The sequence below is a fragment of the Diadema setosum genome, chromosome 3 (assembly GCF_964275005.1).
Source record: "Diadema setosum chromosome 3, eeDiaSeto1, whole genome shotgun sequence".
In the NCBI taxonomy this organism is placed as follows: Eukaryota; Metazoa; Echinodermata; class Echinoidea; order Diadematoida; family Diadematidae; genus Diadema; species Diadema setosum.
The window spans coordinates 9712417-9738050 of NC_092687.1; the positions used below are offsets into that span (position 1 = coordinate 9712417).

The 25634-nt window shown below is 39.0% G+C and overlaps 1 protein-coding gene across 1 annotated transcript; it reads left to right on the forward strand.

Moving 5' to 3' along the window:
• The first annotated feature begins 3360 nt into the window (after positions 1-3360).
• Positions 3361-25366, forward strand: LOC140247020 (glycoprotein 3-alpha-L-fucosyltransferase A-like). Its single transcript, XM_072326324.1, has 3 exons — positions 3361-3404; positions 17153-18045; positions 24856-25366. Exons 2-3 carry the CDS (start codon positions 17204-17206, stop codon positions 25364-25366), a joined length of 1353 nt encoding a protein of 450 aa, XP_072182425.1. The 5' UTR covers positions 3361-3404; positions 17153-17203.
• The last annotated feature ends 268 nt before the right edge of the window (positions 25367-25634 follow it).

The following is a 25634-nucleotide window of genomic DNA, read 5'->3' on the forward strand; positions in this document are numbered from 1 at the left end:
ACTTGCACTTTCCCCAAGGAAAAACGCAGTATCTACATGATGAATATTTCCCCAAGGAAAAACGCAGTATCTACAAAGCTAGTCTTAATTACCAGACACTGTTATTTATATATGTGAATACTTTGCCGATTGTTCTGTATTTTGAACGTAAATTGCTTTCTTTAGACATACTTGCTCAATAATAAGACATAATGTTCAAAATATCTAACCGAAACAATACTGATTAGTAAATATTTTGATGAGATCGTGATCCTAATATAAAACACAGTGTGTGATTAAGACTAACCGAGTGCACATTAAACAATACAACACAACACTGACAACTTGCAGCTAGCTGCACTGATGCTGTGCAGCATGCAGTCAGCACAGGGCCCGGCTAGTCAGCATACAGTGGGAGTGTGTACTTGGAATAAAACAAAATGTTGTCGTGGGGAAAATTACTCGTGAGCCTAGCCCTCAAGAAAAATTTATCTGCAGATAATGAGTAAGTTATTCAAAACTATTTCAATATTGAAAGAATAAAGCTGATTGTTTGTCACACGAAGCGAAGTAAACACATACAAATGCATGTTTGTCACACGAAGCGAGGTAAACACAAATGCATACATTTGTGTTTAGGCCCTACTTCGCTTCGTGTGATAAACGATCAGCTTTATTCTTTCATATTCTACCTCAATGATTAACATTATCCGTACTATTTCAATATTAACTTGTTGTGAAGTAACTTTGTTATGCCTAGACCCTTGTCAAAATTCCTCAGGCTCCGAATCCGAAAGTTTCGTCGAAAGGCAATAGGCCTAGATCTAGGCCTAGACTATTTGTGTTGTATCGGATAAACGTCAGGTTATGTAACATGTTACACCCTCCCTTAGATCTCAGTCTAGATTGTAGACTTGTCTAGACAGTAACGTTTTAGTCTTGCGTCTCTTTTCTAATGTTAGACTTAACGTTAATCAGAACTTTCAGGGTCCGTATTCCGAAAGTCTAAAGAAAGATCTAGTGTTGGACTTGAATAGGCCTAGGCCTACTCTAGGGCAGGCCTGTAGTAAGAAGTCTAAAACTTAACCACTTTTTAGAATCCTAAGTCTAGTGAAGTGTCAATGTTCAATTATCTACTCCATACCATACTGTCTTAAAATTACATAGTTGACAATAGATAAGGGTCCATGTGAAAAATAGGTACCCACGGTAAATGGACAAAATAGAGACAGTTAAGAATAAGTTGTATTTTAATTCTTATCGGATCTAGACAGTGACTAGACCCTAGTGAGACTGGGTTGCGTAAAATGCATGCATGATCCCAGAATGATGCTGCATGCTACATAACTTACAAGTAAAAAAAAAGTTAGGCCTACATTACAAATTTACATGACGTTAAACTTAGGTTCAATCCAGAAGGAATAGGCCTAGAGAGCGGATGTCACTTCATTCTAGACCGGTTCTAGATGTATTTTTTTTTTTCTAATCAAAGAGTCCTGGCTCGTGTAGGGCTTAAACCTTCTGCAGTTCTAACGTTAGGCTATTTTTGTTTTTTCTGTGAGCATCGTGCATGTATAGCCTGAGGCGGTAGACTCGTGTAGCCTGCTACGTAGCCAGCCTAGAATAAACGATATAAAAACTAGACCTAGTCTAGGTCGATCTAGGTCCAGACATCCGATTTAGATTTATTTTGGTCTAGACAGACTGTAACCTAGACTGTACAGATCTAGATCTAGTATTCTAGATGCTAGTTAGCGGCTAGGCCATGTAGCATCACATTACAGCCCTGGCAAGCTTCATATTAAACACGTATCGACGTAACGTTAGGCCTACAGCAAGATCGGTCTGGGATACACTTTTAAGCAAACGTTCCAAGAACGATCTGTTATTTAACAATCTTATGAAGCCTGCTCTGTAATCAGGGCATAAATGGGGGGGGGGGGGTGGAGGATGCATCCCCCAGGGCCAGAGAATACTTGAACAATGATGTATACATGCATACATAATTATGGCAGAAGATTAATCCTAGTCATTCCGCTGTAGATACTGCGTTTTTCCTTGGGGAAATTCGTTCCATTGTAGATACTGCGTTTTTCCTTGGGGAAATCAGTCAATTGCGTGGGGTTTCCCCAAAGTATCTACATTTTCATCAATAACTGAAAAACAAAACAAAAACACAAAATGATATTTTCCAGGAAAATTGGTAGCTAGATAGACTAAAATTCCACAATGAAGGAATTTTTCAAAAGAGTATATTTTCCAGGGGCTTTGGCAAAAATATTAAATGGTGAATATCTCGGTTGTTTAGAAATGGAGCTGGATGTAGATACTGCGTTTTTCCTTGGGGGGGCAGTGTTGTTGCCATGGCAACAGATTTCTTCACATCCACACAGGGAAAAAAAGCGTCTTGCACAACTACACATTACATTGATCTGATTCTATGCTGAATTTCAACTGCATTGCTTTAAAACTGAGTGTAGTAGTGTAATCCACAATAATTTGTATGATTTTTATGAAAATATGTCGTTGCCATGGCAAAGCATTACGCGATATTAACGAAAAAGATGTCTTGCACATGTACCTTTGACAGTGGTCACACATGCCAAATTTGGGGTCAATTACTCCAAAAATGAGAAAAAAGTTTGATACAATGACTCTCAAAAAGCTATCACATAAACTTAGGAGTGCTCCTGACCACTCCTAGATTTATGTGATAGCTTTGCAAAGTTAGGAGAGACTTTATGTGCTAGCTTGGTTCATGAAATGGTTTGTAGAAAAAGTCTCTCCTAAGTCTGAGTTTATGTGATAGCTTTATGCGATAGCTTTTTCATGAAACGGTTTTTAGCAAAGTCTCTCCTAAGTGTGACTTAGGAGAGAGAAAGTCTCTCGTAAGACTTTCATGAAACGGACCCCTGATTGCGGACAGGTTTACAACTTTTTTTTTTTTTTTTTTTTTCTTATAGCGTTGCACCAACATACCCATGCTACCGCCAGTAACCACGTACTCATCGGTAGCTGCTGCAGCTAGCTAGAGGCACGCGCCGCCGCTACAGATACTAGTACACTGCAGCTGTATATGGCTAGCTGCGGATGCGTAGTGATCACCCCATAAACAACGTGTTACTATATTAATGTTACGGACGTGTAGCAAATCGGCTGGAACTCCGCGTGACGGCCACTCAGCCTGTCGAAGACAACGTAAAGTTGTTTTTCCGTCGAGACGCTCTAGAATCATAGACAATCAGTCATACCGAGTACCCAGCGGCACGTAGAACCTCCCGCACGCAAAAACTAGGCCCATATGGGCCCTACGTACGTGGGCATAATAGAGAGCCTACAATCTACCACGCTACGGTCCCTACACCTACATGTACCTCTGCCTTCTTTGGTAACCTTGCGACATGTTCTAGAGTCTACATGTGATTGTAAGTAACGTTAGAATTAGAGTCTAAACCACTGCACTACCTAACGTTAGATAGTCAAGACCTAGCCCGATCAGACGCCGTTTTTTACAGCGACTGGACTGTGTAATAAAGGTCTAGAAGTCTAACGTTACATGTATAAGTTAGTCAAGACCCCAATTTAGGGCCTAAAGTAATTTCGACCACCCGTCAGCCCCAACAACTATGCGAACTGTGAAGGAGCGCCCCGCTGTAAACGTTAGACGTTTAATATTACGTGTTTAGGCCTGGGGCCTACCCGTTAAGAGTAATGACACGCTGCATGAAATTTTTGTTTTTGGTAGGCCTATGTTGTGAATTGTGTAGAGCCATGTCAATATCGATAACAAAAACATGAAGTCTAATTCATAAAGATTGTCCTTAAATGACTCTGGGGCATGGTCTAAGGTGACAAAAATAACGTCAAGAATCAAAACTCAACGCAATCGACATGTTCGCTTTGTGTTTTGGACCTCGCAGGTACTGAGCCCTTTCGCGTTTTTACGACTGAGCTGTGTATGAAATACTATTAGGTGCCTACTAGTACTAGGATGGTCTAGTACTAGGTCCTAGATCTAACACTATTTTTCTAGATGGTCAAACCTAAGACCACCTAGCGCTGCAGCAATAGCGAAAATGTCTAACGCCTTTAACGGTTGTTTTAGATAGCCATGCTTCAGACGTAGTTTCTAGACCTATTGATGGGAGATCTAGACACTTTCAATGTCAACTGCCTATCTATATAGGCTTTTCTATAGAATTCTACACAGCCCAGTGGCTGTATAGCGACTGGGCTGTGTATAGATCTGTTTATTGTTAGGTAGACCCTATTTTCTATTTGGCTTTTTTAATATCCCCATCTATACATCCAGAACATGCAGAACACAATTTATATCAATAGTGGCAGCTGATCCATCGCCACTAACGTTAGAACTTTAGATCTAGACGCCTAGAATCTATTTGGATTTCATTAGTCATTTTTCTCTCAATTTGAGAGCAATGTAGGCATACTAGGTCTAGATCTAATGTAGCTAGACTAGATCTAGAAGAGTCGTAGTTAAACATACGCTACATCTTTGATTACATGTGGAGATCTATATAAAGGTTGTGTACTATAGATATCTAGGCTCTATGCAAGAATTTTTGTTTTTAGGCTAGGACCAACTGTAAACTAGACAGAAATACGTCTGTTCGGACGTGTTTTATACTCTTTGGCGGTTCTCCTCCGAGTGAGAGAGAGAGAGAGAGAGAGAGATTCCGAAAAGACAGACAGTTGTGTCCGCGGACGCAAATGACTTATTGTCCCCCAATAACTGCGACCAGCCCCAACGTGCGGCGCGGTGTCCGGGGCTAGTCCCCCAACTATATAGAATCTAGGCCTAGGCCTACCGCTGTTTTGGACTAGAACTCTAATACCACAGTTGTATTGAATCTGTACCAATTAAGCTACTTATTTATTTGATCTTTATTCCTGCAATTTCATGACAATCGTAATACACAAACACGTTTTCTCCTTTGTACAAATCATAGATTTTTTTTTTTCAAAGAATAATTATGAATAACTTGTATGAATACAAATTATTAACAACTATAATACAAATTACACATTATATTGATAATAACATATTGGATTCAAAAGCATTGCACATCAGTCGGACCTACCCTCGATATCTTGGAGTGGGACTCACTATCCGTAGGCCTATATCTTGTACTTATAACCCACTTTGTGAAATGTTCAACAGCGTACAATGAGAAATTCAAAGTTCATTTGAAAAAAAAAAAAATGGTTTTGAAATGGCTGAGAAATCAAAAAAAAAAAAAGTAAAACAAAGCAATCCCAATGAAAGGTGAGTCCAACTGTTTATTAGGATAACTTTTTTTTTTTGATATCTCAGCTTTTTCAAAAAGAATTTTCATCAAATAGATTTGGAATTCTTCTTATCTATGCTCTTTCAAATTTCAGAAAAGGTTTCTCATTATCTTAAAAAAAAAAAATTATCATAATTACTCAAATGAAAACCTGAAGTCCTATCCGAACCGAAACTGCACCATAACTTTGTGTTTAAAGGGAACGTATAGCTTTGGTTGAGACCCAACTTCAGGTTTCTAACATTTTTGGGTGAGGTAATATGAAACCTCTTATGAAATATGAATGAGAATGTAAATCCAAAACACAGCAATTCTAATAAATTGTGGGACATACCTCTTATTAGGATCGCTTTGTTTTACCTTGTTTTTGGATGTCTCAGCCATTCCCAAAACCAGCTTTCATGTAATTAATTTTGAATTCCTCTTATAATGGTATGCTCTGTATTATTTCATGAGTGTTTGTTTGTTTGTTTGTTGTTGTTTGTTTTGTTTTGTTTTGTTTTGTTTTTTTTTTTGGTATCTCGCAAAAAGTTTTAAGCCCAATCCTTATCTCCACCAATACTATACCATCCATAAATGGGGAGTAAAGGGGTCTAGGGCAATTATCCCCATGGCAATTATCCCGGACCCTTCCCCTGGCCCTAATCCTAACCCTAACCCTAACCCTAATCCTAACCCTAACCCTAATCTTTACACTAACCTTATCACTAACCAGTATTTAGCCGGGGGTAAAATTGCCTTCGGGGGGTAATTGCCCTGAAACGGAGTAAAGATATCGCCCTCTTTATCAAAATGGGTGACACCCGTGTAACGTTGAGATGCGTTGGAGGGACAAATACTCGCGCTCCAATTTGGAGCAAACACATTCTCCATGCCATTGTAATATCTAAAAAAGCACTTTATCTGTTTTCATCGGTCAACCATATACTACGCATTCGTTATTTGGCAGTTTGGTACGCATTCCTCTTTCAAACTACTTTGTTATTGTACCACAGGGTTTTGATAGCAGCATTTATGGATATCATATCATGCAAAGGGGAAAAGTATCCAACTATCATCACAATCATTAGGCCCTATATGCTTATAACATCGTTCCTTGGTGCTATTTAGGCTTAGCTCGGTGAGAAGATGGCACAGGTTAAACTCTGATGAAGCCTAAGGTCTTATTTGTATAGGGCCTACATTCTATTTGGCTTTCATCTTGTGAAGACACAGGCTGGAGTCTTCGCACATCAGCAGCCTTTAATTTAGATTTGGATGTCATTCACCCGTTCTCTTTACCTGTCATTCTAGGTCAATTCTGCAGATACGCCTTTCCTCCAAAACAATCACTCGTACGTGGCTAATTTACTAACCTAGCAGAAGGCAATCGTATATACGTGACTCATTACTCATTTCTTCTTCCAACTTTGACATTTCTATAGGATGTCCCACTTTACCCCCACCATCCCATTTCTCCCTTGCCGTTGTCCCACTTTACCCACGGGTGGGTCATCTTCTCCCCCAAAATATTTTTTTTTTCTTTTCTTTTCATTAACTGCAGAAAATTGAGAACAGTGCCACCCCCGGTTTATGGCTCTTTATGTAACCTACCATATGAACCTTCATGCAAGCCCGAAAGGAAACGTAATCATCCCTTCTATAAAAAGATATAAGAAGAAAATCGGCGAACTTGAAATAATGTCCCACTTCTCCCCGCTCTCAAATACATAAAGTCACTAATTCACAGGAGATTAAAAAAAAAAAACAGTTTAAAACAAGAAAAATAACATTAGATAACACGATTTGAAGTGTGAAGAGCATTGTTCAAGTTTATAAAACCTCTCTAAATTCCGTGGATTGAAAGTCATTATAATAGATTGTGCACGTCAGGGACTAATCCAAAATTGGATTGAAGGTTTCAATCGAATAAGATTGAATTCTAACTCTGTTAGATTGAAAACTTCAATCCAACGTTTGGATTAGTCCCTGACTACAATCTATTTTAATCTATTTTAATCTAAGGAATTTGGAGTGTTTATCAGATCTACTTCACTCGACCTTTAACCCGTTCCATACGGGAACCTGGCAGCCTGTGTATTAAGTTTAATAATGGAAATTTCAGAATTCAGTACGGAACGGGTTAATAAGGCTTATAGCGTAGTTTAATTCACGCGACCATTTTATGAAAACGCGGCGAAGGGATCATTTTTGTATAGGTCCTAAAGAACGTACAGCGGAAAACGCCCTCTTTAGGTAGCTTTATCATGTCTGTACTTACATTCTGCATTTGTAGGCAAGCCGCAGGCTGTGTTGTGAGTACAATTGTGTCAGAAGTATAAAAGGCATCAAGTGCATCTCTTACGACCATATGCGACTACCGTCTCTTTGGGACCAAACAATCAGTAGTATCAGCATTTATACTCTGTAGGGATGGGCAGTGCAGCTCAAACTTAGCTTTATACATTGCGGACTATTGCACCGGAGCCTAAATTCGATCATCGATGCTATTTGAAAATAATTTCCTGGAAGGGAATATTCACTCTAAATTTTGGAGTTATCAGTTTACTCATGAATACAGGTAGGTCGCTTTTTACACATTTCTTGCAATTTAGATTTCGTTCTATTTTATTCTATTTGACTTAACAGTCAGTAATACAGCATATACTGTGTAGATGGGCTGTAGCGCCCGAAGTACATTATCAATACATTGCGGACCACTGTACACCGAAGCCTAAATTCGATCACCGATGCTATTTGAAAATAATTTCCTTGAAGGGAATATTCACTCTAAAGTTTGGAGTTATCAGTTTACCCGTGAATACAGGTAGGTCGCTTCATACGCATTTCTTGCAATCTTGCTCTTGTTTTATAATTTTGCGTTAATGTAATTATACATAGTAAAGTGCGAAATAGGGCATACTCTGCAAGGTATCCAAATGATTACGCAGAGGCGCTAATATACCACTTATGTTCCTGATGATTTTAAAAGCCTGCCCAAAGGACTATTGAAAAGTCAATGACAGCATTTTCCAATGTGTATAACCATAATCCAAGTATTTAGTGTAAGAGGGCGCGGAACTTAATGGCTGCACCTCCTCTAACACAAACACACACGCACACACACACACACACATACGCTTTTGGCCTCCATGTCAGCCCCGGAAAGTAAAATAAGTAGTAATTTTTCTTATTTTATCATTATTGTCATTGTTATCATGATTATTACTACCGTTGTATTTCTGTTCCTGTCATTATTATTTTGTTGTGTGCTTTCAGCATAGTTATATAGGGCCTATAAGCTTACATTTAATCCGTGAAGACAAAAAAAAAACTAGTAAAATAAAACTAGCGTAGATTATTAGTGTAAATTCAAAGTAATTCAACTTGTTTACTCACCATAAGTCGAAAGCATCCCCCCCCCCCTTTTACTTCTTCTTCTTAATTCGCATGATGCGGTATTTTCTTTCATTAATAATTATAGGCCCATGCGGGTAAATCTGGCATTAAAGTTTTCTTTATAGCGTCTTTAATATTTCAAACATACCCACAGTTTCTCATACAACTTTTGTTTTTGTTTTTTCTCTCTTTTTCTCTCTCTCTCTTTCTCTCAAGCACACACACACACACACACACATACACGCACACACACACTCGCACACATGTCATGCCAACATTTGATTTGAGAAAGTGGCAGAATCCCAGCGGGAAATGTGACCAAGGTGTGTGTGTGTGTGTGTGTGTTTGTGTGGCGGGGGGGGGGGGGAACTTTCGAAACTTTCAATGCAGAGAATAAACGATAAAATATGAAATTCGAGAAGAACATTGTTTGGGCGCTGTGGCATAGTGGATAAGACTCCCGACTCCCGAGTTCGAATCTCGGCCAGTGCTTACATACTTGGACAGTGATGTTTTCACCCACGATGTCCCTCTCGACCCATGTGTACAAATGGGTAGGCCTACCTGGCAACGCTAGTCGGTATAATGAAGGCAGGGCCTAGCTCTGGTAGAGCAGTAGCAACACTGAAGAGGCTACCCTGGGTAAATAAGACATTATTATTATCATTATTATACGATTCGTACTGCTTAAAGATTCCTTTTAAAATGAGATGTGACTGCTAGATAATTCATTCAGACATCATTCAATGGAGCAATTATGTTGACCTATAATTCGAAGAGGAAGACCAGTATTTAAATTTACTTGTCCTCATAAACGATGTAATGGTGGGACAACATGTCTTCAATTTCCGTACTTGTTTCAAGGGTCAAATCACTCTAACCTTTGAGTCATGTAAATATAACTGTGTTTTTAGCGATAATTGTTCCCAGGCGTGGAAGGTCATACAATCACTCTGTTTATATGAACCGAATGGCGTCTTTCACCACGCATTGCGTTTAAAAATAAATAAATAAATGAAATGTTTGTAATCCATTCGCGTGTGAAAGTTTTGTAGGCCCTACGTAGAAATTCCAGCAGTGAAAGCATCGTTACATGAAATGCAGACAGTGTGCTCTAATCTTTAACTATCTGTTAAACGTGTTTATTAGTGGGGGAGAAAAAAGATAAAGAAAAGTCGTGCTACACTGAAGACAAGTGTGATAAAGAAGCGAGTAGGCCTGTCGCTCAAATGTGGATGTTTTCGGGTTGTCCGTCCTTCCGTCCGTCCGTAATGAATTTTGTGGACAGCGTAACTAAAAAACCGTTTAATGTATCCTAATAAGACTTGGTATGTATATGAATGAGTGGACGAAGTTGTGCCTATCAACTTTTTGGGGCACATGCTCAAGGTCAAAAGGTCAAGGTCAAATGCTCAAAATTTCACTATTTCCACCATATCTATGCAATGCCTGGAGGTTTTTTCTTGAAACTTGGTGTATGCATGTAATACCAAATGAAGATTCTCCAGAGAGAGTTTCGAGTCATGAGGTCAAAGGTCAAAGGTCTGAGGTCAAGTGAAAATGTTAAAATTTCACTTTTTTGTCCATATCTTGGCAATGGGTCAAGCTGTCTTCATTGAACTTTATGCATGTACTGACAAGCGGTGATTATCTAGGGAATGTGGGGTCATTGGTCAAAGGTCAAGGGTCAAAGGTCAAGGTCAACTCCTCATAATTTCACTTTTTCCCTCATATTCAAATACAATACCTGTCCAGTTTTTCTTGAAACTTGATATATACATGTATAACCCAATAGAGATTTTCTTGGAAGTTTCTTGCCCAAAGGTCAAGTGAAAGTGCTAAATTTCGCATTTCTTGGTCCTTATCTCGAAGGTGACTCAAGGTGTCATCACGAAACTTAGTACATATCTACAGTTCTGCATGCATGTTCTAACTGACAGCGATTCTCTTGGGAATTTTAGGGTCATAGGGTCAAAGGACCTGGGTCAAAGGTCAAGTTAGAATGCAAAAAAGAAAAAACTTTGATAGTGAAATTACTTTTTTCTCCGTATTAATTTTTCTCCGTACCTTGAAAGTTTAATTAATATATAGACATAAATAAAAGGGTCAAAAGTGAAGTAGAAATCCTCAAATCCTCTAATACCTGCGCTCTTAGGCAGGATAGCCATCCATCCAATTAAAACTAGTTCAAGGAAAGTGAACATTCAACACATTTGTGACAAACCTGTCATTTTGATATTTTGCCAGTTATGTGAAACTCATCACACATTTTCAAGACATTGTACTATAGACCTATTAGGAGAACCATACATTAAGGCGGAGGCATACCAGTCACCATAGCGACATTTCTATTTTTTTTTCGTTCATGTTAATATGAGAATCTCAAACTCGGGATAGTCCATGGACCCAATGATACACAAACACGCATTATGTAGCACGCTCACACAGACAAATTCAGGAAGCATTTTTTTTTTTTTTTATTCATGTTCCATATTCCACATTTCATACAAAGTTTATATTCCATTTGATTTCAGAAAAAAAAAAGTGTTTAACACAGCAGTCAATTTAAAACAAAATTGCACAAATAAGAACATATAAGTGACGTGTAATATGACACCCAAATCCCTGCATTTATCTTAATTTTCCACCATTTTTGGTTCTTCCACGTCCTCATTAGGCGCGGTCACACGAGTAAAAGATCCAGAAGTTTAAGATCACCATGTTCAAAAATTCGCAACAATATATGTCACAATCTTAAACTTCTCAATCTTTTGCCAATCTGACCGCGCCTATTGCAAATATAGATATACAGTGTAGCTACTCTCGAATACTGATTATAAACGTCTTTCTTTGTCCGTGCGTATTCATCATCTTTTGGGTGGCGACGATTAGGACACGATAACACAGACAATGACACGATTGTTCGGGGGACACACTTTAATCATTTCCAAATTTTCAGCAGATTTTAATCTCACCAGCAATCGCATCATCTCGGCATTAGAATTTACATTGAAAGTTAACATGTACAGCTTATTTGTTTGTCTGTCTGTGGGGCACAGGAGTTGTCAGAGACAGGCCACTTGGCAAAATACATGGAAGAATTAAAAAAAAAAGTTAATTAAAGTATACCAAGATCAATTCAAAACTGTGCAACTTATTAACTCAAAATTACTAAGTCTCAGTGCCCATGACATATTTTCACGGAGTATACTTCACTTGATGACTTAAGGGCTATTTGCGCAATCAAAAAGGGGCATTTAAATCTGGCGTCTAAGATCTCTTTATGTCTCCTCATGCATAATAATGCGCATGCATGACAGTTGTTTCAAATGACGATTAAAATTGTCGAGGAATGGGAGAGTTTTAAATAAGTTAAAGGTTCCATTTCACAGTACATCAAGTTGTTTTTTTTTTTTGTTCAAACCAATGAGTAGCTACAAAACACATAAGCAGTGTCGAAAAAGACTATCAAAATGCCGAGATGTTTGTCTTCTCGCTAAGTTGAATTCCTTAACGTTCATCCTGTCGGTGCTGACGAGTGGTTGAATGCGTTTTCCATGCAATTTTAACTTGAACGCGCTTTTTTACTTTCTCGTTCAAGTCAGAAAACATGAAAAAGAATGCTAATGGGAATCAAATTGAATGAACGAGTTAACCTTTTGAATGTTGATCTCGATGATTATTCAAATTCGCCTGAACCTGAATGATCGCATCGTTAAATCAAATGTAAATCTGATTAAATTGGGCGGAAAACCTTCATATTTCTGCTACTTTCATTCTGTCAAATTTGTTTCCAATTCAGGTTCAGTGAGTAGGCCTATGATACTGTTTCCACGTACACTTTTTTCCTTAGGTACAGAATTGTCTATGCCTTTAGTTGTCGTATTAAAAAAAAAAAAGCAGCGACATCCATATTAAAGCTGTCTCATTACGGGATTCTGTCTCATTACGGGATTCGTGGCAGTGCCTTGGAGTGGTTCAGAGATTACCTCACAAATCGATCACAATTTGTACACATTAATGATTCTGATTCAAGCACAGCAAATATAACGTGTGGTGTCCCACAAGGCTCCCTTTTGGGACCACTTCTTTTTATTGTGTACATAAATGATTTGCCCAGGTCGTCAGCACTCCTTTCTTTCCTCTTGTTTGCGGACGATTCAAGTCTTTTTTTGATGCACAAAAATCCTACTGAGTTACTTGATATGCTTAACTCTGAGTTGAATCACGTCAATGATTGGATTCAAAGTAATAAATTATCCCTAAATCTAAACAAAACTAATTTAATGGTGTTTAGTATACAATCACTTGTTTACCTGGCTCAATTTCAATCACAGGAGTAAACTTACAACAGACAAATTCAGTTAAATTTCTTGGTCTTTTAATTGATTGTAAATTATCTTGGCAGGAACAAACAAATCATTTATGCAAGTTATTATCAAGAAATTTGGGTGTTATACAGAAGCTTAAGCATGTTTTCCCCACATATATATTACGTACCTTATATTCGACTTTGTTATTGCCGTATCTTCATTATAGCATACTGGCCTGGGGGAATTGTTCCAAAATACGCCTGGAGTCTATCTTTAGAATACAAAAGCGAGCTGTAAGGATTATCAATTGTACCAATTATTTAGCACCGACAAGCCCTCTGTTCAAAAGTAATAACCTCTTAAAGATTTTTGATATTACTCCCTTGGGATATTTATGTACCAGTTAACTAAAGACGAATTACCTTATGCTTTCACTCCCATGTTTGTAAAAAATAAAGTTATACATTCCTACCCTACAAGACAGGAAAATTCATTTCACTTTTCTCCCGTGAGAACTGCATTTGCTCTTAAAACAATAGTACATACAGGTCCAACATTCTGGAATAGCCTTGACTCCGACATTACTGAATCGTTGTTTTGTTTCGTTGAATTGTTTTAAACGTAAACTAAAAAAATCCCTTGTGCAGGCTTATATCTAATAATACAACATGCAATTTTATTTGAACTCCCTCTTCTTTATCAGATTCGTTGTTTATCATATGTATTCCATGTTTGCCTTTTGTTTTTTGTTTTTTACTGAGTCATTTATGTCAAGGCTATTCCTGAATTAATGAATCATTATGTATCATGTGCGTTTTTGCGCATTCTTACAGTTACGTAACTGTGTTGCTCGGGTGACAAGGAGTCTTGTAAACGCGTTACAGGTGGCTACTTTGTATTTCGCTATGCTTTCGTATATTTTATTCCTTTCTTTTGCTCTTTTTGCTCTCTTTTCTTTTACGTCCCTTTCCTTCCTTTCATAGTTTTCGTTTCTAGGTTGTCTAAGAAGACCAACACTTTCATATATACAGGGACCTATACATTACAAGCTTTGCTTTTTAGTAGGTCCCCACATTTCATGTTTGTTAAATTGTCTTCTCTTGTATTTTTTGTAATTTACGACGCTATGTTCAATCTTATGTTCAATCGATCCTATCATGTTTGATGTTTTGAAATGTGGAACAATAAAATCAAATCAAATCAAATCAAGCTCGGTCACACAGCGCTTTACGGCTTAATCACGGACAAAACCCGTAAAAAAGTAGTCTCCCGTGAAGCAGACGATGTTGTTCGCGTTGATGTCGAGTTTAAGACGAGCTACGGTCGATTTATAGACGTGGCAGGACGCAAGGAAAAATCGGAGCGGCGTCGGACGCGGTAAAAAGTTTTGAACTGCTCAAAATTTTATTCCGCGGACAACCACGGGCGGCACACGTCGTAAAGACGTGCAACACACGTGAAACACACGTGATAATCCGCGTCACGGCAGTGATTAAAACTTGGGGAGACGCGGTATGACGCGAAAGTTAGGTCTGTCACGGGCAGAGCATGGTCATCTGACGCGTGTTACGCGTTGGTATCACGGGAAATAGCGTGTGTTTAGCGGCTTATCACCGACAAATGGATTTTTCCGCGTACATACCCGTGGCTGGACGTGGTTAGCCGTGCTTAGGCAGTGCTTCAGCAGTGGAACAGCCGCCAACGGCCATACCCCGTAAAAAGCAGGGTCAAACAAAAATTGACCTAAAAATTACTACTTACGACTACGTCCACCAGATTTTCGTAACTTTTTGTACGTGATTAAGACGTGGAATGCTGTGTGACCGGGTCTTTAGCTGCACGAAAACCTTATCATACCTCGTCCTTGCAATGCTTGAATAATGAATTTGGCGTTGTGATTAGGGCAAACGGTAGAGAGATGGAAGGTAAACAAGCATTCAACCTCTTTCATTTAAAAATAATTACAGCTTAGCTAAAAGCCATATCGGTGATTACGGGCCTTCTGCTTCACCCTGCCTTTAACACAGTTTTCATTGAATGCGTATTTGTGTGCATGTATAGGCAAAAGAACGATGCTTGATGAACCGCAGACTACAAGTGTCAATATAGGACCATACCCACAGGGGTAGAAAGTATGTTGTGATGGTGATGAAATTGTTCACCTGGCACTTCTTGGTGTTGATTTGACACTTCGCTGCATGGTGTTAATTCAACAATGACATCGCATGGTGTTGAATTGATATTGCTGGTGTTAATGTCAATGGTATAACACCCGTACAGCTTCATTAAGAGACCACACCAGCTGGTGTTAATGTGGTGTAGGTCTAAATGTGTTCACACTTTTTTTTTCAAAATAAAGTACTTCATCTAAAAATTCTCGATCGTCTTGTTGAAGTTCAAAATCAACAAGAAGAACAGTAGCTAAGTAACTACTGAAAAAACAAATGTTAAACTCTGAAATTACATCCGGAGGTGTTAACCTAACACCAAATATGAGCACCGGAAATTTAACACCAGCTCGGTGATTCGTATCTAATACCAGACTCTTTGCAGTGCGGGGGCAAGCCAGTTCGTAATTAGCTCATGTACACATTGGTACAAATGACCTTTCTTTTTTTCAGTTGGTTAGGCACTTCATTCGCTTTCAAACCGACGTAATGCATAAGGCCCGACGGAACAATTTATGGAATTCATGTTCAAACAAGGAATGAATTTGCGTTTAGATCAGGTGATTAGAATACTCCATGAGTTGACAGTTAGGAGCAGACATCCATTTCATTGTTGAATGCAATTTTTAACAGCCTATGTCCTCTTAAATTGCGAAATACCATTCTTGCTGTCAGGTGGATGTGCTGGCAGGACATGGACCTAAAACTACACATGGACTATGAACGGAGTTTTTTCTTTGATCCTGTCATCACCGCCGCCTCCTGATTATATGCGTCTTTACGAGAGTACATTCAGATGTTGGACAATGACAATAATTGTGTAATCACGCATTGTCACTGACAAAAGAACCGTTTCCCTCATAACTTCGGCCTTATTTGGCTGAGGTGCCTTTTCAGACTCTACTGCCTTTGAATAAACACCAATGATGGGGAGCAGCAAACAAATGTCAAATTTGTGTCACAAAATGAGTAATTACGGAAGTGGACACTTGTGGACACGCATTTAACGTTACCTTAATGGTGAGACAGTACTACCGTACTGTCCATGTTTTCTTTGAAATATTGTGCGAAAACGGATTTCCAAATTCACACTACAACTGCACTTACATTTTCTTGATTTTATAGAGTTATTATCTTCTGTGCATACAGTTGTCAGATTTCTCAAAGCGCCGTTTTGTTTTCATCCAGGCTGGCAGTCGGCGGTCGTGATGTGATCAAAGCACGCAAGCGTGTATAAAATGTCATTGTGACGCTTTTGATAGAAACGGGTGTTTGAGTTAATTAACGAGCTATGTATGTCCGTGTGTGGTAGGTCCATGATTTAGATAAGGATCACATGAATAATCATCGCATCACAAATGCTTATCCCACTGAATTTACAAACCAAAATGCCTGTTGGTACAAACGACCTTTTTCTGCTCATCTGGAAAGTGGAATTACGAACTGGTCTATTCATGGAATCCCATGTAAAGATGTACTTCTTAATCCCCCTCCTCCCGCCTCACTTTCTTTAGAGACATCTTATGGGGCTCAAATTACGGGAGATATTTTTTATTTCAAAAGTATGTTCAATCATAATGTCAATTTCTATTCCTCAATGAAAGTAAAAAAAAAACAAAAAAACTGAAATTCAAGGGTCATCTTGGCTAATGTCCGCATTTTCTTATTAGTAACTCGATTTTCGAATGTCGTGTGGCAATATTATTTGATGGGATGTGAAGTACGGAACAGACAAATCCATGAACTGAAAGTACCAACAGGTCAACGTAAGAGATCAGTGAACCCATTCAAAAGAAGTTAATAATAATCACTACTTCAGCTATAGGCCAGTCGTCTAATGATGCGATCGAGTTGATGCACATGGTAAATTAATAATTGACAATCCCTGGCACAAACGTCATTCTAAGGGTAGCAGTTCAAAAGCGAACATAAAGTGTAAACACAGTGTCATGTATCAACTTATGACATGGATCTTAATGTGCAGTTCACTCTTCTGCTTTTTCAGCTGTTTTTCTTTCAGGTCTCTCTACTGGTGTGCGTTGGAAGCAATTCAAGAATGAGATTACGGAGAAACATCGGCACGCTCATCCTAGTGACGTTTGTCGTGAGTCTCTATCAGTTGATCACCTTACTCAGTGATGTGGACGAGCATACGGCCAGAAAGTTCTTATCTCTGTCGATGGAGCTGAAAAGAGAATACTCAGCTAGTAACGACGCGAGGAGACGCGTTGTTGTGAATGCACCAGCTACGATTAAGCGGAACGACAATGTTGCAGAGTCAAAAAGAAACCTTGGGATTGTCGCGAATGAGTCAAAGATCATCTTGACTAGCTCGAGGGGTCGTGCTAATGCCAGTCTACGCATGCAGATTGTCACACATGGGTCAAAAACCACCCACTCTTCGACCTGCTACAGACGAGTGCATCTTTGGTGCGACCGTAAGGGCGAACTTGGTTTTAAGCCAGGCGTCCACAATATCAGGTGTCCCGGAAGTAGGTGTGACGTCACACTCAGTGTAGACACGAAATTCGACACAATGCAAAAGAGCGAGGCGGTCATCCTTTACCATTGGACTAAATGGGATTGGGCAAGCATGCATCGCTACCGCCCGGCTGGGCAAAAGTGGGTGTTCTACACCTTGGAAAGTCCTCTCCATACGAAAAAGCGCGTCATCCCTCCGCCAGAGTTTTACTACAACTCGTACGATTACGTCATGTCGTTTCGATTCGACTCCGACTTCCGAGCCGACTACGGACAGTACGTCGACGGGAAGCCGGAACTCGGTCCGGGAGACGAGAGAAACTGGGCCGAGAATCGGACGAAACTCGTGGTGTGGATGGCGTCCAACTGCGGCGCAACATCCTGGCCGCGAACTGCCCTGGTGAAGAAGCTAGCTAAGTACGTTCCCTACACTCCTACAGTTAAACCATGCTGATTTACACGAGCTTTCACTTTTCTGATTGTGAAGTCTGTATTATTGTACCCTTAGATCCCCGACCAGGTTGTGGGGTGATGGACGCGATCAATGTGCTGTTATAACCGGTTCCTCGTTATAACCGTACGCACTAAAAGTAGAGAAAAACATAAGCATGGCGTCTTGGCCTTGTTGTTCACTCATGCATGAAATTTTCCTTTGTATTTAACCTACCAGGTTGATAACCAATTAAATAATCTTTAATATGGTATATGACACAATGATTTTGATTAAAGTCTTCTATGAGAAATATGTGCTGGAAAAAGTGTTTCCTTTCTGGGTTTTTTTTCTGGTTTTTTTTCTGGTTTTTTTTTTTTTTTTTTTTTTTTTTTTTTTTTTTTACTGAGTGTATTAGTAATAAGTTATTCGAGGAATGTCAGAGTCACCAATGTGATGATGGGAAGATTTAGCACCAAAGTTTGGCTAAAAGAAAGTTTAGTGGAAAGACTGCTAGTAGAGCAGATAAGCCGAAAAATTGTGCAACATTTGACTACAGCATGAAACTTTCACCAGTGTTAGTACATGTTAATAGATTCATTTTAAGATTGGGAGGTAAGTCTGAATTGACCGCTGATGACCTCCAAAGGTCAATGACCTCAAAATTTGATAAAAATACATATTTTGCGTCATTGATGAAAAACTCACTTTTTGTTACAGTGGAATTGTCTTCATGTTCCATAGAACCCTGACAGGTTTCTACCTTTGACCTCTGATGACCTCCAGAGGTCAATGACCTCAAAATATCAGAATATTGATATTTTGTCATAGATTAATGATAAACACGGCAATGATGTACTAAAACCATGTTTGTTTCACAGTGGAATTGCCTCGATGTTCCATCGATCCTTCACAGGTTTCTACCTTTGACCTCTGATGACCTCCAGAGGTCAATGACCTCAAATCATCAGAGTTTTGGTATTTGGTGCAATTGGTTGATGATAAACATGATAACGATGTCTTTAAAACGAAATTCATTTATGTTAAAACTAAATCGCTTTCCTACTCCTCAGATCAAGGGAAATTATTTCATGTCTGTGCCTTCGACCTCCGAGGACTATGACAGGTCAATGACCTCAAAATATCGGAATATTAACTGTATACCTGGTGTGCAATCACGCATTATGCTATTAGCATTTATGCTACTCATTCCACAGAACATTTGTCATTACCCTGTGTATATCCAACTTAGAATCTAAGGACAATGTGAGGTCAGACTTTTAGAATATCAAACTTTGTGTAGGATTACAATTATTGATGTTTGGCTTCATTGGTTTAATCCTAAAAGTTTACTTATTTACAAATCACGCCTTGACTTTATAATGAAAGCATGTATGCATATTCCACAGAACATTGGTTCATAGTAAAAGGTCTCAGTCTTCAGAAATGAAGCTTACGTGTCTTCAGTGATGGCAGTGAACTCAAATACCGTATGTCCCCCGCCCCCCCCCCCCCCAAAAAAAAAAAAAAAAAAAATTACAGCGGGACCCTCCGCAATGATATCTTTAAAAATATAAAATCAATCTAAATACAAATTCAGGGTATGAAACTGTAACTCATTGCTCACATCTTGCAGGAAACCCCATTCGATTTGCTTCAGTGGTCAAAGAGAAATGATGAATTTTGTAGAGGATGTCAGGAATCTCTTCCCTCCAAGTTCTGTCAATTGTATTCACACACAAGATCATCGAAGTGCTAAACTTGGAAGAATCAAACTCATGACATCCTTTAAAACAATTCACCTTTCTCTGTGATCGCTTAATCAAATCGAATGGGGTTTACTGTAAAATAGAGCTTTTAAGACCCTGGAGTAGCATTTAGACAATTTAATTATATTGGGTGTTATCAATGCGAAAATCTGATTGTTTTTTTTTTTTTTTGGGGGGGGGGGGGACATACTGTATAATATTTATGTTTGGGTTAGTTATGAAGCCCATCTTGCATGAAATTATGTGAAACATTATCAAATTTGCACTTGACACAATTTGTACGCTTAAACATGGAAAGTGGGGAGAGGAATACCATATTTTGGGTTGATGCTTAATAATATGTGAACAGGCATATGGCAAAGTCCCTTGAACTGGATGAAAGGGTGAAAGATGCTAGCCAGAAAACAACAGGCCCACCTCTTCAGGTGTACGTCACAAGTCAAACAACTCAAGAGTCGCGGGATAGGCTACCATCCTTTCTCAGGCAAAGGTTCTGAATTATCGGATCGTGCTCAGTCTGCACACCGTGAGCTGAACACCATATCAAGTATACGTGTGCAATGATTGTGTGTAGTGATATGGGAAAATGCATGGAGAAATCAAAATACATATATGTACATGTTTATGTATTTTACGTGGAATCAGTTCCCGTCTGTTGTCTTCATCAATCTTGCAATGTTGATGTTTATTATTTTCCCCCTCTATCACGAGTATAATATGGAACGTGTTGATTATTTCACGTGAAGTTGTTGTGATGTCGGAAATTGCAATGCCGTATTGCAGGTGGCTTTCAATTTGTTTTTCACATTATAATGACATGTTTAACAAACTTTAACTCACCAAGATGCCTCTTGAAATGTTTTGAAAAACTTCTGCTTGATTAAACACGAGAGGATGATTATCAATTGTCTTTCTGCTATCATCGTGTGAGAAACAAAGTATTGTTTCTCTTCAAAAGATAGCGTGCCAATTAATCTACAATTACTGTTGGTGCTCTATAAGACATTCCAACCCATCTCCAGCCTAGACATCCGTAGGCGTTGTGGTGTAGAGCGGGACCTAAACATCTCTCATGAAGCCAGACTTCTCTTTTCTTTTCTTTTCTTTTCTTTTCATTTCATTTCCCCAATAACAATGTGAAACAAAGTATTATTTCTCTTCAAAAGATAGCGTGCCAATTAATCTGTACTTAGGTTGGTGCTCTAAACAAGACATTCTAACCCACCTCCAGCTTAGATATCCGTGGGCGTTGTGGTGTAGACATGGTAGAGCGAGACTTTTCTTTTTTAAGTTTAGCAGGAAACATAGAAGCATTCGCACATACTGTTTACATTTCCCATCACATGCTTAAATTTGAACATCGGAATTTTCATGTACACATTTTCCCTGGAATTTTGCCAAGAACATTTCAACACAATACATGTTCAAAAGAAACCATTTGGTTCATACATAATTTGATTAAAGGGGCCTACATATCACCGTCCACGTACTCGAACAGTTTTCGCTAAAGATACAAGTATGTTTACAAGACTGCAAACAGTAGAATTATTTGCCCCTTAACAAATCAGACTACATCTCTTGAAATGTCTTCAAACGTAAATTACAGTCATTCCTCTTGAACGATTTCTCTCTTATATATGTATATATATGTATATGTATTTTAATTTTAATTTTTCATTTTAATTTCTTTTCGAAGAATTTTGATTACCTATGACATTCTGTCACATATTTTCTCGTCCCTGTTGTTCTGAGACACTTACAGAGTAAATTCGAATCTACTTGTATTACTTCCGCATCTATTTCTCTCTATTTTTCCATATTTCCGTATCCTTTCCACGCATCCCATTATTTTTTCGATATAGTTCTGTCGAGGATCGCTGGATCTGTTTTGCCTTTCTGTCCCTTGTATTGTCTTCCTATTATGACAGTCTTGTCTCGTTCTGTCTTGTATTTAAGTCCCCCTTTATAAGTCTTATCGTCCCAGTCTCGTTTAATGTCCATTCGCCTGTGTATGTGTGTCTGTCTGTTACTCTGTCTTCTTATTGGGCTTCCAGACTTTTTTTTATCTGACTTTATTCCCAATTTTCCCCTTTTTGCATCAGTTCATTTTCTATTGACATTCTGTACCTGAGGGGCCCACATTCTACAAGCATTGCCTTTTTAGTGGGTCCCTCCATTTTTCGATATTTTGTGTAATGTTATATCGTCTATATCACTTCAGTCAATTTTCATTACAACATTATTTGTTACCCCAAGGTTCCACAATTATGTTTTCTCAATTTACTCTGTTTTGATTATATGTAACCTTATTCTCTGTTACCAAAGAAAGTGAAATATTTATGTTCTTTTCGAAAAATGAAATAAAGTTTGATTTGAAATTGAATTGAATTGGCTCAATCTTATATTGGGGTGTGGTGTTCACTAGAAATGAATTCCTTATTGATGGGGCTAAGACCCCCCCTCCCCCCTCCCCCTCCCCTTAGCCCCACCGTCGGTACGGGACCAAGCAAAAATTTGCAAGTGTAAAAAGCCCTTTAGAGGGATAAATTCTGGCAGGAGGGCGACCTTCCAGCTCAGAAGATCATTTATGGTAAAAACACGCCATCATGTCATTCCCCGTAATTTGGTGCGGGACTTTAGAGATGGAGAGCCATTGGAACTGACCACTAGCGGGGAAAGTAGCCAGTGTCTAACTTATAAATTCCTATGACCATAGACTTTTCAGGGGAGAGGGGGTTTCGACAAAAAAAAAAAAAGTAGCTGGAAGGAAGATAAACGGTTTCATAAAACTCCAAGAAGGGGAAAATACTGAGCATAATTGACGTCACAGGGTGACTAGGAAAACGAATGCAGTGTTCTATTTTCTTTTGCTCTCTATCCTATTCTATTCTATTCTATTCTTTATTTTATGTGCTAGTAGCCATCTGGGCTACAATTGTAAAACAGATATGTTTGTTTTGTACATCCTCTAAAGGTCACCAGAGGTCAGAGGTAGAAACCTGTCTTTGCTCTTTGGAATATGAAGACAATTTCATTGTAAAACAGATATGCTTGTTTTGCACATCTTGACCATGTTTATCATTAATTAATAACATCACAGATCAATATTGTGGTATTTTGAGGTCATTGACCTCTAAAGGTCATCAGAGGTCAAAGGTAGAGACCTGTTGATGCCCTGTGGAAACGAAAAATTTGTAGTACAAATGCATATTTCGTGCAGCGTAACCAAGATCTAGGCCTATCATTCACAAATGCCTCCAAACATCAATATTCTGATATTCAAAGTTCATTGCCCTCTGGAGGTCATCAGAGGTCAAATCAGACTTACCTCCCGATCTTAAGATGAATCTTATGGTATGTATTAACACTGGTGAAAGTTTCATGCTTTAGTCAAATTTTGCATAATTCTCATGATTTTGAGGACTTAACTGCTTTACTATGCATTTTAGTTAGTTTGTTATATTAATGTCAATATTAACGTTGTTGTTGTCGTTTTTTTTTATGCCTCAGCCACGAAGTGTCGCCGGAGGCGTTATGTTTTTCGGGTTGTCTGTCCTTCCATCCGTCCGTAATTAATTTTATGGACAGCGTAACTTAGGAACCGTTTGAGGTATCCTAATGAGACTTGGTAGGTGTAAGCATGAGTGGACGAAGTTGTGCCTATCAACTTTTGGGTGCACATGCCCAAGGTCAAAGGTCAAGGACAAATGCTCAAAATTTCGCTATCTCCCCCTCATCTATGTACTTAGTGTATATGCCTGCATGTACTACATTCTGAGAGAAAGTTTCGGGCCGTGAGGTCAAAGGTCAGCGGTCATGGGAAAGTGCTAAAATTTCACTTTTTTCTCCATATCTCGGAAATGGTCCAGGGTATCCTCATGTACTACCTGAAAATGAAGCTCTTGGGAATGGTGGGTTCACGGGGTCAAAAGGTCAAAGTCAACTCCTTAGAATTTCACTATTACCCTCATATCTATGCAGTGCCTAGAGGATTTTTCTTGAAACCCAGTGTATACATGTGTTATGAAATAAGAATTCCCTGGAAAGATCTGTGGTTGAAGGTTGAAGGGACGGTACAGTATTAGTGGAGATGAGAATTGGGCTCTTAACTTTTTGCGAGATACCAAGAAAACACTTATAAAATAGTGCAAAGCATACCATTTTAAGAGGAATTCAAAGTTTATCGTAATAAAGTGTGGGTCCCACACTTATCAGAATCGCACTGTTTTGGATACCTCAGCCATTTCAAAACCAATTTTCGTCAAATAAACGTTGTATTTCTCATGGAATTACATGCTCTTTCATATTTCATAAGAGGTTTCTCATTATTACACCCAGAAATGTTAGAAACCTGAAATTAGGTCTCAACCAACACTATACGATCCCCTTAAAGGTCAAGTGAAAGGCTACATTTCCCTATTTCCTCCATATCTCGGAAGTGGCTCGAGGTATGTTCATGAAACTTCATACATATCTATACATATATGTACTACCTGTCAGTGATTCCCTGGGTAATTTTAGGGTCCTGGGGTCAAAGGGCAAGGGTCAATGCCAGGTTAAAATGCTAAAATTGTACTACAATATATTTAACGCTGAAATTACACCTTTTCTCAATACTTTGGAAATTAATCAACGCATTTAAAAGGTTAAAGGTCAAGTAACAGTCGTCAAATCCCCTAATACCTGTTCTCTTAAACAATATAGCCATTGACCCAATTAAACCTACTTCAATAAAAGTGAACAATCACCACATTTGTGACACACATGTCATTTTAATTTTTGTCCTAATTAAGTGAAACTGGCATCACACATTGTCAAGACGAACTATAGACTATTGGAGAACCATGCATTATGGCGGAGGCATACCAGTCACTATCACTTGACCATAGCGACATTTCCATTTTTTTTTCTTTTTTTTTTTCTTGGGTCGGGGGAAGTAAGCTCCCATCCCTCCCCCCCCCCCTCCTGATATTAATAATGCGTTCTTCTGACTGAAACTTATAACATTGATTTACCCTTATCGTATAGGTACATCCCTGTCGATATGTACGGCCGGTGCGGGAATCTCACATGCCAAAGGGGTTCCAAGGAGTGCGATCGCAAGCTAGCCCAGTACAAGTTTTTCTTGGCGCTGGAAAACAGCGAGTGCACGGATTACATTACGGAAAAGTTCTGGATCCAGTCGCTGGTTCGCGGTCTCGTGCCAATAGTCCATGGCCCGCCGCGCTCTGACTACGAGAAAGTCGCTCCCCCGAACTCATTCATTCACATTCAGGACTTCGCGACGGTTAGAGAACTTGCAGCATACATCCGCCGTGTCGACGGGGACGACGTGCTGTACAATTCGTATTTTGCATGGAAAAAGAAGGGATCCCTGAAACCATACGGGACGGGACCGAACATCATGTGTCAGGTGGGGGATAGGCTGGTAGCGGACGAAAAAGCACTGGCCAACGGGACCTACTCGCCTACGCCACAGAAGGACTGGAAGCAATGGTGGACACAGTCGTGCAGGAGTTTTGGGAAAATACCCGACTAGACTAGAAGTTCGTGTTCGCGATATTTCGTTTACCACCTATTCATGGTTCTCCTGTTTGTATTCCAGTTAATTGTTCCTTTTGTTTTCGTCTTCAAAGGAACCGTTATCCTTACCTCAACTACTAGTAGGCCTATACGAGTGGTAGAGCGGCGAATTCAATAACAATCACAAACACCTGAGACAATGTGGATACAGCTTCTTCTTCTTTTTTTTTCCCTGAGGTCCAATTCTAATAAGGAAAGCATTCAAATGAGTGTACTATACAAGG